The 15,344-nt window shown below is 42.5% G+C and overlaps 1 protein-coding gene across 1 annotated transcript in view; it reads right to left on the bottom strand.

The window, feature by feature from the left end:
• RANBP17 (RAN binding protein 17) overlaps window positions 1–15,344 on the bottom strand; it is a 308,485-nt gene that overhangs the window by 243,752 nt on the left and 49,389 nt on the right. The window contains exon 13 of the mRNA XM_073002881.2: window positions 10,064–10,169. Coding sequence (XP_072858982.2) covers window positions 10,064–10,169 — 106 coding nt within the window. The remainder of the gene's footprint in view (window positions 1–10,063; window positions 10,170–15,344) is intronic.

The raw sequence follows: 15,344 nt of genomic DNA on the forward strand, positions 1-15,344 counted from the left end.
GCAAGAAAAATGGGAGAATGGGGCAACTTCAAGTACTGCCTTCTTCAAAGCAAAATTTCACCTTTTGGTAACCATGTGTAATCAATAACTCCTAAAAGTCCCAATTCGGGGAGGGGGGGATCAAATCATAATACATCAGAGCAATTTGAACAAATGCTCACTTCAAAAGTTAAAAATACACAAAAAAGATAAAAGCAAAAATAAAAAAAATCAGGCCAATATAGCCAACAGTTTCTGCAAACATATACAGATCAGGAAGATCAACTAATGAGCATGAATCTGGAAATGGCACTAAACAAACCTTCTCAGAGATAGAATTTCATAGGTGGCACAACCATGAAGGCCTCTTCCTTCTCTTTCACCCAATGCTAATTCTAACACTACTGGGGGACTAAGCAAGAAAAGTCAGATCCTTGAGGTCAAAGATGGAGATGTCCAAAAACCAAGAAACCATTTCTTCCCTGCCCTAGATGGTGAACAGGTGCACCACAGATTTGTTGTTTTAAAAGACACCACTTTTAAAGCATAAAACACATGGTGGTAGCTGTTACATACAGCACTGATGTTACCTGTCTGTCATGGGTTTGGAGGGAAAGTTCCATCCTATGGGGAGTGGAAGGCGGGACATCAGGAGGAGGGGCTGTACGGTATATATATGTGAAGCCTGTGTGGTGAAGTTTAGACGCTGGGATGTGAAGAAGCAGCAGCTGGGAAGAAGAAGCTGGTGTGGGAGTCTGTGTGTCAGACAGGGTACTACTGTGTGTCAGTACCAACCTGATAGGTTCAGGTGTCTGATGGTTAGCCAGAACTGATAGGTTCAGGGTCTGTGCTTCAAGTTGAGTGTTCTGTGTGAACCAAACTGTATGCATGTATGAATGAGACTAAGCCACGTTACTATATCTTATTCACCTGATCATTTTATTTTCCCTGTGTGTTGTTTTAAATAAACCTTATTCTTTTATTTGTTGAAAATCCATCCCTGGTCTGTGTGACTTCTTATAGGGAATGGTTGGTGGCAGCTTAGTTAACGTGTGGCAGATCCCAGTAGGTCTGGGTTTGTCACATTGATTGGTGGCAGCGGTGGGATACGACTGGTCCAGTTGTCCAGGGGTCCAGCAAAGCCTTGGCAAGTGTGCCCAGAGCAAGGGGGGTCTAGTCAGGGACAATCTGAGAGCGCGTAGGTAATCTTCTAGGTGTGCCTCACGGGGGGGTGCACTAGTAGAAGAACGTGTAACCTCAGATTGGGGGCTAGATTAGGGAGCTCTGAGGCAGCCTGTTTTTGGCGGGAAAAAAGCTGAGGCAAAACTGTATAGTAACAGTGATTTAGCCTGCCTGCTGAGAGGCCCAGCAGAGGGGGGTAGACTCTAGCTCGCAACTGTTGCAAGTAGTGCTGAAGGACAGCAGCAATCTATAGAGAAAGCTGGTTCTGAGGCAAAAGAAAAAAAAAGTGGTCGTTTTATTTTGAGGCTTGACTTTTTAAAGCAGCCTGTTCTGAGGGGGGATTATGCCCTTGACTCGAAGCCAGATGGCAGAAATGGGTGAAGTGAAAGACCCCCAGGTAGACCAAGGTTCTGAGGATGAATTTGGCTCAGTGCAAGGTGACAGCACGGGAGAACAGAACCCAGAACTCAGAAAATTGCTCATAGCCCAACAGCATGAACTGAGGATGAAGCAATTTGAAATGGAGGAAAGGGAAAGAGAAGAAAGATTAGAGAGAGAAAGAAGGGAGGAAAGGGAGAGGCAAAGACAATTTGAATTGGAATTGCAGAGAGAGAAAATGGCGTTTGAATTAAGGAAATTGGAACTGATGAACCAGAACAATAATAACAATAGGGATTCTGAGGGAGGCCAATTGTCTAAAGCTGACCTGAAGAAATTCCCTGTGTACCACAAGGGAGATTGTCCTGAGGTGTTCTTTTCCTTAGTGGAAAGAGCGTTTGTGGACTTCTCAGTGAGGGAAACTGAGAAGATGACCATCATGCGATCTTTAATCAGTGGTAGCCTGGCTGAGGTTTATTCAGAGATGCCACAGGAACTGATGAGAGATTTTGCAGAGTTTAAAAAACTGGTGTTTGCAAGACATGGGATAAATGCGGAACAGCTGAGGCAAAGATTCAGGTCCCTCACAAAGAAACCAGAGCAGACTTTTACCCAAGTGGGGGCTCAATTGGTGAGGCTGCTAGAGAAATGGCTATCTCAGGAGGGGACAGAGACCTTTCAGCAGCTCAAAGACTTGATAGCGCTGGAACAGTTCTATTCAGTCCTGCATGGGGAACTGAAATTCCAGGTGAGGGAAAGGAAACCAAAATCTCTGGCAGAAGCAGCCGAGATCGCAGATTTTATTTACCAGATAAGAAAGCCCTTAGGTGAGGAGAAATCTGTGGGGAAACCTAAATAAACCTACAGCAAGTACTCTCAGGGACCAGGGAAAAGCCAGCAAGGGGGAGGGGCCCATGGTGAAGGGAAGCCCTCAGACATGAAACCAAGACCTCAGATTTTGGAGGGAAAACCAAAACAAGATGAGAGAGAATCAAAATACACCAGAAAATGCTATTTCTGTCAGGGAAAGGGCCATCTAATCTCAGAGTGTGAGAAATTAAAGCAGCTAAAAGGAATTGTGCCTCAGGATTTGAGTGGAACCAAGCCAAAAGCTGTGTTCTGTGTCCAGAAAGAGCAAGGCTCATTGTCACTGAGGGAGCCTGTTGCCATGGCGACTCAATCTGGAACAGCTACATCTGCTGATCAGGCTGAGGAAAATGGTCCTCTTGTAGAGGTCAGGCGCTGCCTGCTGGTGAGAACAGATTCTCAGTTGTTTGAGACAGCAGGGGTGGACGTAGGAATACTTGACCGTCAGTATCGGGGGCTGCGGGACACGTGTTCCCAGGTGACCCTGTGCCATCCAGATATTATTCCTAGGGAGTATGTAATCCCAAATGAGAGCATGAAGGTGGCAGGGATTGAGGGGCAGGTAATCTCACTGCCAGTAGCGGAGGTGCCTGTGAACTTTCAAGGCTGGAGGGGAGTTTGGCGGCTAGCGATTTAATCGACTCTGCCAGCAGCCGTGCTCGTGGGAAATGACCTGGCTGAATATGTGAAACGGGTGCTAGTGATTACACGTTCACAAGCCACCACGGGGACAGTTCAGGGGGGTAATGATGAGCCAGAGACGGAAGCAGGTGGGGGGAGTTCAGAAGCTGTGGTGGAAACCTTAACCACAGACAGCAGATTTGGACAAGAGCAAAAGGCAGACGCCACTCTCCAAAAGTGTTTTGAACAGGTGACTGACGCCCAGCTAACACCTGAAACCCCAGTGAGATTTCTGGAGAAAAAGGGGACTTTATATAGAGAGACCCTGAGGAATACCTCAAAAGGGGGAGATGGGATCAGAAGTCAGCTAGTGGTGCCTGAAAAGTATCGCCCCATGATCTTACAAAGGGGGCACTCTGACATGTTTGCTGCACACTTAGGGGTGAACAAAACACAGCAGAGAATCACACAGAATTTTTACTGGCCTGACATAGGGAAGCAGATCAGGGAGTTCTGTAAACAATGTGATGTGTGTCAAAGGCAGGGGAATAGCCGCGACAGGACCAAAGCAAAGTTGTGCCCTTTGCCTGTGATTGACACTCCGTTCAAATGCATAGGGGTGGATATTGTGGGACCTTTGCCCAAGGCCACAAAGAGGGGAAACAGGTTCATTCTCACCATTGTGGACCATGCCACGAGGTACCCTGAAGCCATACCCTTAACTAACATTGAAACTAACACAGTGGCAGATGCCTTGGTGGGGTATATGTCCAGGATGGGATTTGCCTCAGAAATAATCACAGATTTGGGAGCATCGTTCACATCAAAGCTCATGAAACGCTTATGGCAAATCTGTGGAATTAAGCACAAGGAAACCACTGTCTATCATCCTGAAAGTAATGGGTTAACTGAGAAGTTCAATGGGACTCTAATGCGCATGATTAGGGCTTACTTGGCAGAGAATCCAAACAATTGGGACCAGAAGCTGCAATCCCTTTTGTTTGCTTATCGATCAGTGCCACAAGCCAGTACCGGGTTCAGTCCATTTGAACTTTTATTTGGGAGAAGGGTGAAAGGGCCCCTTGATGTAATCAAACAAAATTGGGAGCAGATCACCCAGGATGACCCACAAGACGTTGTGACATATATAGGTTCTTTAAGGAATGACCTAAAGAGAAACCTAGAGCTAGCAACAGAGACCCTGCAAGCTCAAAAGGTCAGAAAGAAAGCTTGGGATGACCAGGAAGGCAGGGAGAGGCACTTAAACCCAGGGGAGGAAGTGCTTTGGCCTAGGCCTTGCAGAGGGAACAAACTGCAGCTGGGTAGCCCAGAAGTAAAGTGCTTGGGTCACATGGTAGGGGGAGGAGTGATAAAACCCCTAGAGGCCAAAATAGAAGCGGTTCGTGATTGGCCCAGACCCAACACCAAGAAAAAAGTCAAATCATTTCTTGGGTTGGTGGGCTACTACAGAAAGTTCATCCCGAGGTTTAGCGAGATTGCGGCTCCGCTGACCGATCTGACGAGGAAGAAGGCTGATGACCGCATCCCGTGGACCAGCGACTGTGAGGAGGCGTTCCAGAGGTTGAAGGAGGCGCTCGTCCAGTATCCAGTGCTGCGTGCTCCAGACTTCGACCGGGAGTTCATCATCTACACCGATGCGTCTAACAGCGGGGTAGGAGCGGTTCTTTGCCAGGAGGATGAGAATGGTGACCAGCATCCAGTGTCCTACCTGAGTAGGAAACTCCAAAAAGGTGAGAGACATTTGGCAACCGTGGAGAAGGAGTGTTTGGCCATAGTCTACACGATCCAGAAGGCCAAGCCTTACATCTGGGGAAGACATTTTGTTCTGTGCACTGACCATTCACCACTGCAATGGTTAAAGACAATGAAAACCCACAATAGCAAACTTATGAGGTGGGCTTTAAACCTACAGGACTATGACTTTGAAGTGAAGGTGGTCAGAGGGTCAGTGAACTGTGTTGCTGACGCCTTGTCAAGAAGACCTGAAGATTGAAGACGGCGAAAGAAACATGGACTATGTATATATGTTGGTGACAAAAGGTTAAATGTACCTATTTTTTGAATTTGGTTTGTAAGAATAAAGGTAAATTGATGTAATGTATATGGTAAATGGTTAAATGCCTAATTGATATGGTTAACTTAGAATGTAAGTATAAGTAAGTATGATATTGTATGTATAACTGTTGTTGTGTGTTTTATCCAGGTTGTTTTTTGGGAAAAAGCACCTTAGCTTTCCCCCTACAAAACAACTTATAAAGAGGGGAGGTGTTACATACAGCACTGATGTTACCTGTCTGTCATGGGTTTGGAGGGAAAGTTCCATCCTATGGGGAGTGGAAGGCGGGACATCAGGAGGAGGGGCTGTACGGTATATATATGTGAAGCCTGTGTGGTGAAGTTTAGACGCTGGGATGTGAAGAAGCAGCAGCTGGGAAGAAGAAGCTGGTGTGGGAGTCTGTGTGTCAGACAGGGTACTACTGTGTGTCAGTACCAACCTGATAGGTTCAGGTGTCTGATGGTTAGCCAGAACTGATAGGTTCAGGGTCTGTGCTTCAAGTTGAGTGTTCTGTGTGAACCAAACTGTATGCATGTATGAATGAGACTAAGCCACGTTACTATATCTTATTCACCTGATCATTTTATTTTCCCTGTGTGTTGTTTTAAATAAACCTTATTCTTTTATTTGTTGAAAATCCATCCCTGGTCTGTGTGACTTCTTATAGGGAATGGTTGGTGGCAGCTTAGTTAACGTGTGGCAGATCCCAGTAGGTCTGGGTTTGTCACATTAGCAAATTCCTATTTAGTTTAAAATGCAAATTGGTCCTCTGAGGTTGCTAGGTCGTGTGATTTGGATTTTGGGAGTAAAATATTTCTTTCAAGGAACTTAAGAGTTTGGGGAAAGGTACTTCAGAGTGCTGGGCCACAATGGAAGCCCAAGAGACAGCATGCAAACCAAGAGCTGCAATCTTTAAATGCTTTAGGCCTAAACCTTTTTAAAGCAGTGACCAGCATTTTGCATTTGAATTCTATATGGATAACAACTGACAGACAATTAAGAAAAAATAATATTGGAACTTAAAGAGAGACATCCTAACAGCATTTCGGCAGCAGCATCCTGTATCAACTACAGCTGGCTGCAAACACTTTCCAAAGTCATCCCAACACAGGCCTCACCACAATAATCTGAACTAGATGAGGCCACAGCACACACAGCTCTGGATGAGTTTATCATCTGCGTGCCCCATTCTCAATCTGCCAGTATCCTCCATCCCATAGATAGGATTATGTTTGAGTACTGAAGGAACTGAGAAGTCAGACAGAATAGGAAGCCAGAAAACCAGCTCAATTTACAGAAAGGACAGAAGTACAAGAAGATGCAAGTGTCAAGGGGACTGCAAGTAACGTCTACAACTTTGAAGAACATTTTAATATGGAAATAAAACAGAAGTTCATTGTAAATTCCGAAGGCTATGTAAATTCCTCCCTGACAGCTTAAGAAACTGCTCTATCACCAGATTAAGGAGCCATTTATCCGGAGACCCTAGGAAGATTCTCTAAAATTAATAATAGACCTCTGCAGTGGATGCATTTCTTGACATTAACATGTCAGCAAAACGTGAGTACCAAATGGACACATCTCAGTTCTAAGCCCAAAATGTTTTACGGATCAGTGTAAAAAGCATATTGTCAGCCCCTCCAAACTGTGCAAGAAGTCTTGTAGAAAATTTTGATGAAATTCCACATGTGCAAATCATTACTTTTAGAGGCCAAATGGAGCAAATGGATTAATGTCCATACATCAGGATGTTGTTTTTTATGATCTAATCAAAGTAAATGAAACAAATGTAGTGTAGCAGCTGTAATGTTCAGGCCTTCCACCTGGAGCATAGAACCCTTGCTAAGAGTTTGTACTGTCAGTGATTATAGGAGGACAAAGAGCAAAGTGAGGAGAAATAATACTGACTGCACCTTATTAGCTACTTTGCCTTGAAACTAATTACTCCTGCCACACATTTAACCAAAATATAGTGAAACCAAATAGGATATCAATGTAATCCAGATGAAGATGGGTGACTGTCGTATCCCTTTCTCATATCATATCAAAACCCCTTTGTCTTGTTACTTGATTATTTACGGTTTGTAATGGTACCTTTAAAACAAGACAAGAATAAACATGCTTTCTCTAATGATATTTACTTACTTTCTCCTTTCTTTTGCTGCCATAACCTTTAGCTGCCTCTATGTGTGTGCATTTGTCCCTTCACTCAGGCCCTTATAACACTCCTCACATAGTCAGCCCTCAGGTATTGAACTCTGAACCATTCAGTCAATAAACTAACAAGGTTTTCCTAAAATAGTGTCAGAATAGTGTTTTGCATTATGTAAATATAACCAGCCACAGCCATCTGACAGTTTATGTCTACAACATAACCCTGCACTGGACTGCTTTATAGCATTGGATGACTTTGCGTTCTAGCCAACCTGATTCTCTGGCCAGATAACTTTTGAGTTCTAGTCCAGCCATTCTCAAGGTTTGTTTGGCCATGCCCATAAACACAAAATGAGATAAATACAGGCAGAATCAGGATTGTATAAATCACAAAATAAATTTTGTAAGACAGTGTGTGAAGAACTGTTTCCAACCTGTGGCTCCCTTCAGATGCGCCCGGGCCCTCCATGGCCTCCATTACGAATGGCTGTTCTAGTCTATTGGCCACATGCTGAATAGTAAGTCCCTTACAGTAAGATCCTGTAATTTGCTAGGTTTAAAAGATACTTTGCATGGGAAAATGAAATTGATTAATAAAAAGCAGATGCTTCTTTGCAAGCAAAGAACAACTTTCCCATTTGTTTTGTTTTCAACCAAGGTAACACCAGACTACTTTCTTGCATGAAATGGAGAACATGCCAGCTATAGCTTAGAAGTCTAGCCTATGTCTAGAATCTCAGCCAGAAATTTAGTTTGGCTATCAGACTAGAAATCAGAAGTTTGGGTTTTTCAGAGGTGAAAATAATCAGGCATCTCCAGTTAACACACGCTTTCCAAGAAACTGAAATGAGTAGCTCTGTAACACCAGCTTAGAGGTGTTAATGGGATCTCTGTCAAGAACCTAAGACTACACCAGAAGTTTCATACTATGACACAGAGTTATCTTTAGACACACAAAGGAACTGGGAGTGTAACACTGTACACCAAGTAGTATCATTCCTTTGACACAATCATGAGGCCCTCAGTCAGATCCAAGAAGGCAGCTATTACAGTGCAAGTATAGCTGTAAGTCCACAGTTCATAGTATGTTTGCTCAGCAGTGACAATACAGCCTGGTCTTTGCCTTGAGGACTGGCAATCTCAATCAGAACCAGGCTTTGCTGCCTGAAATAAAGAATAAGGTGGGGTCCCTTCCATTCCATTTACTGTGGCAAGCAACAAGACAAAGTCCTCCACCACACCTCATAAGCTAGCTAAGAAAATGAATGACAGGCTACAGGGTGCATATAGCTTTTGGAAACAAGGATGCTCCTGGCTCAGAAGGAATGTCTGAAGTATGTGCTGCCCGAAACTGTCACCTCACTCTATCTTAACAGTAGGGCAACCCATGATATTGACATAATATATAGATTGCTTGGGAATACATTCCCTTATCAGCTTATATTTATTTCTGCCCTCACTAGCTGATCCTAGTAAGTAAGTTTTACAACTATTTCTTTAAAGGGGGGGGCATTTTATTTACAATAGACTGAAGACACTCTTGCTGTCTTTGATGGGCCATCTGTCTTTTCTTCAGAGCAGAGGGCCAGTACGAGTGCACATTGGCCCAAACAGGAAATGCAGGTGAGGAATAAAAGCACCTGGGTGGCAGTCAGTGCCAGGAACAGCTAGAACAAACAGTAATGCAAATATGGGCTGTAAGGAGTACAGCTGGGAGTAAGAATGGAGGAGGAGGGCAATGAAGAGTCATGGGAGGAGCTGCCACCCATGTTCTATGCATTCATGAAGGTGTCATGAAATGTCCTGAAGGACTCATGGACTGGTGAGTGGGTGAGTCTGGTGCAGGGAGGGAGGTGTGGCATACCCATCTTTGCCTCTCAGGAACATCTGGACCACTATCTACAATGACCTGAGGGGACTCGCCCACCTGGTCCCACTTCTACTAAGCAAAGACACTGGTGATGCTGATGCCAGACGTTTTACCTCTTGCAACTTGCTTGGCCACTGGAGGAGTCCTTCCCCTATGGAAACAGTCTTCCGTCAGGGACTACCAACTCTTCTTGAAGGGTACTGTGGAACTGGGGCCAGTAAGAGGAACTCAGCCCCAAGGAAGAGTCATCGACAGACCGGAGGAAGGATGAAGGAAACCACTCTCCAGGATAAAAAATGACACTAGGATGAGGACAACTCCAAGGCCTCAGCTTACTGACTCGGGGTGGTTGACTAAATTGATTAAAAATTTTAAGGGCATACTTGCTCTGGTGTCTCTATGGAACTAATGCTAGAGGACCCTATTCAAGTATCCCTCCTCTTGGAAGGGGTAGTGAGGCACACAAGGAGTTTTAAAACACATACTTAAAAATGGTCTAATAACAGTAAAAAAGGTCCGCATTGTCAAAGCTATGGTTTTTCCAGTAGCGGTGTATGGAAGTGAGAGCTGGACCATAAAGAAGGTTGACTGCAAGGAGAACAAACCTATCTGTTCTGAAGGAAATCGACCCTGCATGCTCACTGGAAGGACAGATCCTGAAGCTGAGGCTCCAAGACTTTGGCCATCTCACGAGAAGAGAAGACTCCCTGGAAAAGACGCTGATGTTGGGAAAGAGTGAAGGCAAGAGGAGAAGGGGACGACAGAGGACGAGATGGATGGACATTGTCATCGAAGCGACCAACATGAATTTGACCCAACTCTGGGGGGCAGTGGAAGACAGGAGGGCCTGGCATGCTCTGGTCTGTGGGGTCACGAAGAGTCAGACACGACTTAATGACTAAACAACAAAAATAACAGTAAAGAAGCACACTTACCGGCAAGACAGTTCACCATCCATAGCATCATGTTCATCAGTACTGGTGTAAGTTAATCTCCCTCCTACAACAGTTCCAACAAGATATACAAGCCATGCCAAGCGTCCTAGACAGGAAAATGGAGGAGAAAGAAAATAAAGCATATACTAATGTATACTATAATCTATAAATTATCCAAATATTTTCAAATCTCTTCTGTAAAGGTCAATGTTTACAGTTAACCGTGAAAATAAGGAAGAAAAGACAAGTTGTATTGAGGATAACTGGCAATTATTACTACGAACTTGCAAATGATTGTATCATAAGACTTTGTTTTTGATATTCATACCCTTACTGTCATACATTTCACCTTTCAGAAGAAAGAGAAAGACAGGGATCACATTTAGATATTTATGAAAAATATTAAGTCAGTCTTCAGATTTATTGGTAAAAAAATTAATCTCTAATATTTTCCACCAGCTTTCTAAAATATAAAGAACTTCTGGTCAATATTAAGTTTCTCAAATACAAGGAGTAATGCCAGGATCAAGACTGAAATTTACTTGTTAGAAACTAAGACTTTGGAATACTCATCAGAGCCAGTGTGAGACATCAGGCTGCTTGAGGTGAAAGCCCCTCAAATAAACAGAAGATAATGAAAAGAGCAACTAAATCTTACATTAACTCTGGTGATAATGGGGCAGTAACCACTAGGGAAAGGACTCTGGGTTTAAACCAAATTGGTAAAAACACAAATGAAACACTTTCTTTCATTTTCTACATTTTTCCTGACTTCACAATAGAGAGCCTTTGAAATACAATAGATATGGAATTCCAAAATGGATAGCAATGAAACTTGCTTATTTCAGTCAGTCACAGATCTGGTGGATGTGATGAATTTGATGATGTTTCTGTTGCCCATCTATACAGTTTCCTAATGATGATGCTAATTAGGATGTGATGTGATCTAAAGTGCATACACTCTGCATAGGTCTGGTGATTATTTTTGCTTCTCAGGAACTGCTGTTTTATTGCCTGCTTTCAGGTCAGATCTGTTGCCTTGGTCCTGATATTCTGGAGTAGTTTTAAGGATTCTGTGGAGATTAATTTGGGGCAATGCCAGAAACCCAAATGAGGAAAACAAAAAATGCCCTTTTAAAAGACCACATGTCCAACTGGAACTGAAAATGAAAGAGGAGTGCCCTTGAAATAACTCAAAAGAAAGATAGACCATAATTTTCCCCCTTGCACAGCCCTAGCTTCAGGCAACAAGCTGACTTAGAGGGTCCACGCCAGGCAGAGTTGCACAAAGAAGAGCTCGGGAGGAAAAATTTGGATCTGCCATTGCTGCTCATTCTCCTACTTAGTTAGGAGGGAGGAGCACAGGAGCCTGAGGTTTGTCTAGGCTCATGCACATAATCAAAGCCTACAGTTCTCATTCTCATAAGAAGAAATTACATATGATATATAGTTCAGTATTATCGTTGACAGGGTGGAAGCTCTATCCTTTTCTAGACAAAGATAATCAAGCTAGTTTGGTACATAGTTTATGTAAGGAGGAACAAGGAAGGAGGAGGGTGAGCCATCCCCTCAAACACCCACTACAGAGGGATATGAGACAGTTTACACCTTGTTACCAGCCATGACCCAATTGGTAGTGCAAGAAGAAAAAAGCAAGAAAGAAAGGAGTGCAAGAAGGGGGAGGGCCCAATATTTGAACGGTACCTACTGACAGAGATAGAAGAAGGGATAAAAGGACAGTTCAATTGGAAGGAAGAGGTAGAACGAGAGGAGGAGGAGAAAAAGGACAGGGAGAAAGAGGAAGATACATCTTTGGGATAGGGATGGTTAGAAATGGAGGATCCCTGGACTTGAGAGCGAGTCAAGATGAAGCTGCCTACTGAAGAAATAGAGAGAAGGCAGCAATATCATACTGCTAATTCATCTGAGGATAAGACAAAGAAAGGGAGAGGAGAGGATCGGAGAAAGGGGAAAGAAGGGATAGTGGTACAACTGGGTGAAGGAGAGCTGATAGAATGGACTGTGTACGTTTACCTGAAAGGGGAAGATCCTTGGAGGAAGGGGGCCAGACTGACATCAATAAATCGATCTATAACGCCCACAGAAGGAGAGTGGGCTTGATATCCTTGTTGTGGCACCATCTGCCCCAGCCTGACGAGGAAACTGACCGATCACAAACATTTTGGAGTGAACTCTTTTGCCACACCACAGTTAAAGGACAGTTATGTTAAACAAAATTTGATAGAGGGACCTATTGGCCCTACAGAAGTTAATTGTTCATAGTTCTCTGTTGTTAGAAAATAAAAGTGTTTTTGCATCAAATAGAGCTGTCATGACTTGTTGGGGAACAAAATGGAGGATAGCTTGAACCCACTCACAGTTTGGTAAACTCCCAACTTCATTAATGCAATGCTTTATATGTGGCTGCCCTTTTAAATGATATGAAAACTTCAGCTGGTACAGTTGTTTGTTTCCTGACTGATACTGTCAATTTTATTTGCACTCATCTACCATGTTTCCCCGAAAATAAGATAGGGTCTTATATTAATGTTTGTTCCAAAAAAACACATTAGGGCTTATTTTCTGGGGATTTTTTTTTCATGTACAACAATCTACATTTATTCAAATACAGCCAGGTCATCTTCTTCTGGTTGCTGCACAATGGTGGAGGGTGGGGTTTCACTTAACTGGGGCTTATTTTTGAGGTAGGGCTTATATTACGAACATCCTAAAATATCATACTAGGCTTATTTTCAGGTTAGGTCTTGTTTTGGGAAATGGGTATTTCTGAACTAACTACATTTTTCACGCATTTGCTACTAGGTCAGATTCAATTCGCTGGTTTTAACTACAGCCTGATATCTTACACCTGATGGATCACTCCACACACACACACAACTATGTGACTGCTGGATAGCTCAATGGTTTCAGTATTTGGCTGAGGAACCAGAGGTTGGGAGTTTGATTCCCCACCATGCCTCCTTGATAGGGGCTGCACTCAATGATACACATAGTCACTGCTAGCTCTGCAGTTCTAAGATGATGATGATGATGATGATGACGACGACGACAACTGCTGAAACAGAAGGCACAGCTCACAGGTCCATTCCCGCAGAAGACTAGGAGGCCAGCAGTTAGGAGTAGATGCTTTCTTATGGCAACACCCAGGCTCAGGCTAGAAGGCCATATCCATATAGGGTACCGAACATGTTGTACAGCTCTTTGTTGCAGAAGACACAGGATGATTTAACGATTCTAGACCCTTAAATTTACTTTCCAGTATTACTGTTTTCACAATGCTCTCATAATTATTGCTTTGATTTGGGGCTAACCACTGAGACCAATTCAAAAAGTAAACTATAAGTACTTCAAAGATAAAATAAAATGACCAGAACACTGTATTTTGAAAAGCAAGTCACCCGATTTTGCAATCTTACTATTATTATCATTAAAGCAGACTTTATAATTAAATAATTGTGGGGGGGGGGGACTCCAACAATAATTTCCAATTAAAAACAGTTTCTTAATTTTAAAGCCAGCATCACAATATCTGCATGTTAACACAGACAAGACTGAAACTTAGATAACTTGATAACCTCTTGGTACAGAAGATATAATACTAATGACCGTGAGCTGGTCCCTCTCCACAGAAAACAGAAGTATAAATGTAGATTGTTGTACATGCTTATTTCCTCTATTAAAAACATTCAGTATTGTTGCTGTTTCCGATGTTTAAGAAGAGTATTTTTTTCTTTTCAAAAATAATTATTGCTGTAATAATCTGTAATTATGTTTTATAACAGCAATAATCCCAGAGAAATCAGTCATTACCATAGATCACAAGTAATCGTTAAGTACTGTTAATGACCCATTTCTTGGGGATTATTGTTTTAGTAAACCATGACTGCATCATAATCAATATATAGAGCAAGACAATATAATAAAATGAGGTCTTAATATTATATTAACTTATTCTGTAACATTAAAAGCCATTAAGCATCAAAATTAAAGTGTGCATAACTAGGGGAGGTAGCATTTATTATTCTGTACTAACAGAAGTGTTTAGTCTACAGAAAAGAAAGTGAATATCGTATAAAAAGTAGCACAAATATTAAGTAATGCCAACATTTTTGGGGCAAAACCCTTTTGGGAATTCAAAATTATTTGGAACAGCTAACCACTTCGGACACAGTTTCTAGTGCAAAATACCTGGAGCTTCTAATTTTCATAAAGCATGATATGAGCATCTCCCTGAAATGCCGTGTCTTTCATTTTAACTACCATCAGCATCGCCTTTACATTTTTTTAAAAAACGAGCACTGAAAGTACCTCACCTACATTATCTCAGCAGTCTCTACAACTCTGTAAAAGATCAGTGTTATCTTAGCACTGCAGATGTATGAAGCGGCTTGAGGCCAAGGTGGCTGACTTAACATAAGAACACCTAGTAAAGGTGTTTATGTAGTGATGCTTATGTAGTGCATCACTACATTTATGCTTAGGTAACCTGTTTCCATGAAAATAAGACCTAATCTGAAAATAAGCCCTAGTATGATTTTCCAGGATGCTCATAGTATAAGCCCTACCCCCAAAATAAGCCCTAGTTAATTGAAATCCCGCCCTCCACCACTGTGCATCAACGAGAAGAAGATGACATGACTGTATTTGAATAAACGTAGATTGTTGCATATGAATATAAAATAAAACATCCCCTGAAAATAAGACCTAATGCATTTTTGGAGCAAAAATTAATATAAGACCCTGTCTTATTTTCAGGGAAACACGGTAGTGATGGTACTGCACAGGGATGAATGCCACACAATCACTAATGCAACATATCTTCCTTTCTTTAACATTACACAACAGAAGAAAATAACTGTGACATTCACCCTCGTGGCCCCTGTTTGTCTCCCCAAACACAGAGCTCACAAAGGCAAACTAAAAACCTCTTGACACGCTGCCACCAGTTGATCCCTTTTATCAACCTAGTTTAATCCGAAAAGACAACAGTCCATTCAGCACTGTCTTTTTAATAAAACAGGGTTATTGATTATAGCTGGTTTCTAGAATCATTCATAAGCATATTCTTTCAGTTTCACCAAGCATCAATATTAATTGTCTATATTAAATATCACAGGTTACTAATCACTGCTCAGACTAATCACTCCTCAGATCCCCAAACTATCTCTCCCTCTCTCTCAGATTCCTAATACAGACTCCTCTGACTCCCTGACTGACTCCTCCTCTCAGGCTCCACCTTTTTAAAATCTCTCTCGGCTCC

The sequence above is a fragment of the Pogona vitticeps genome, chromosome 1, assembly GCF_051106095.1.
Source record: "Pogona vitticeps strain Pit_001003342236 chromosome 1, PviZW2.1, whole genome shotgun sequence".
In the NCBI taxonomy this organism is placed as follows: domain Eukaryota; kingdom Metazoa; phylum Chordata; class Lepidosauria; order Squamata; family Agamidae; genus Pogona; species Pogona vitticeps.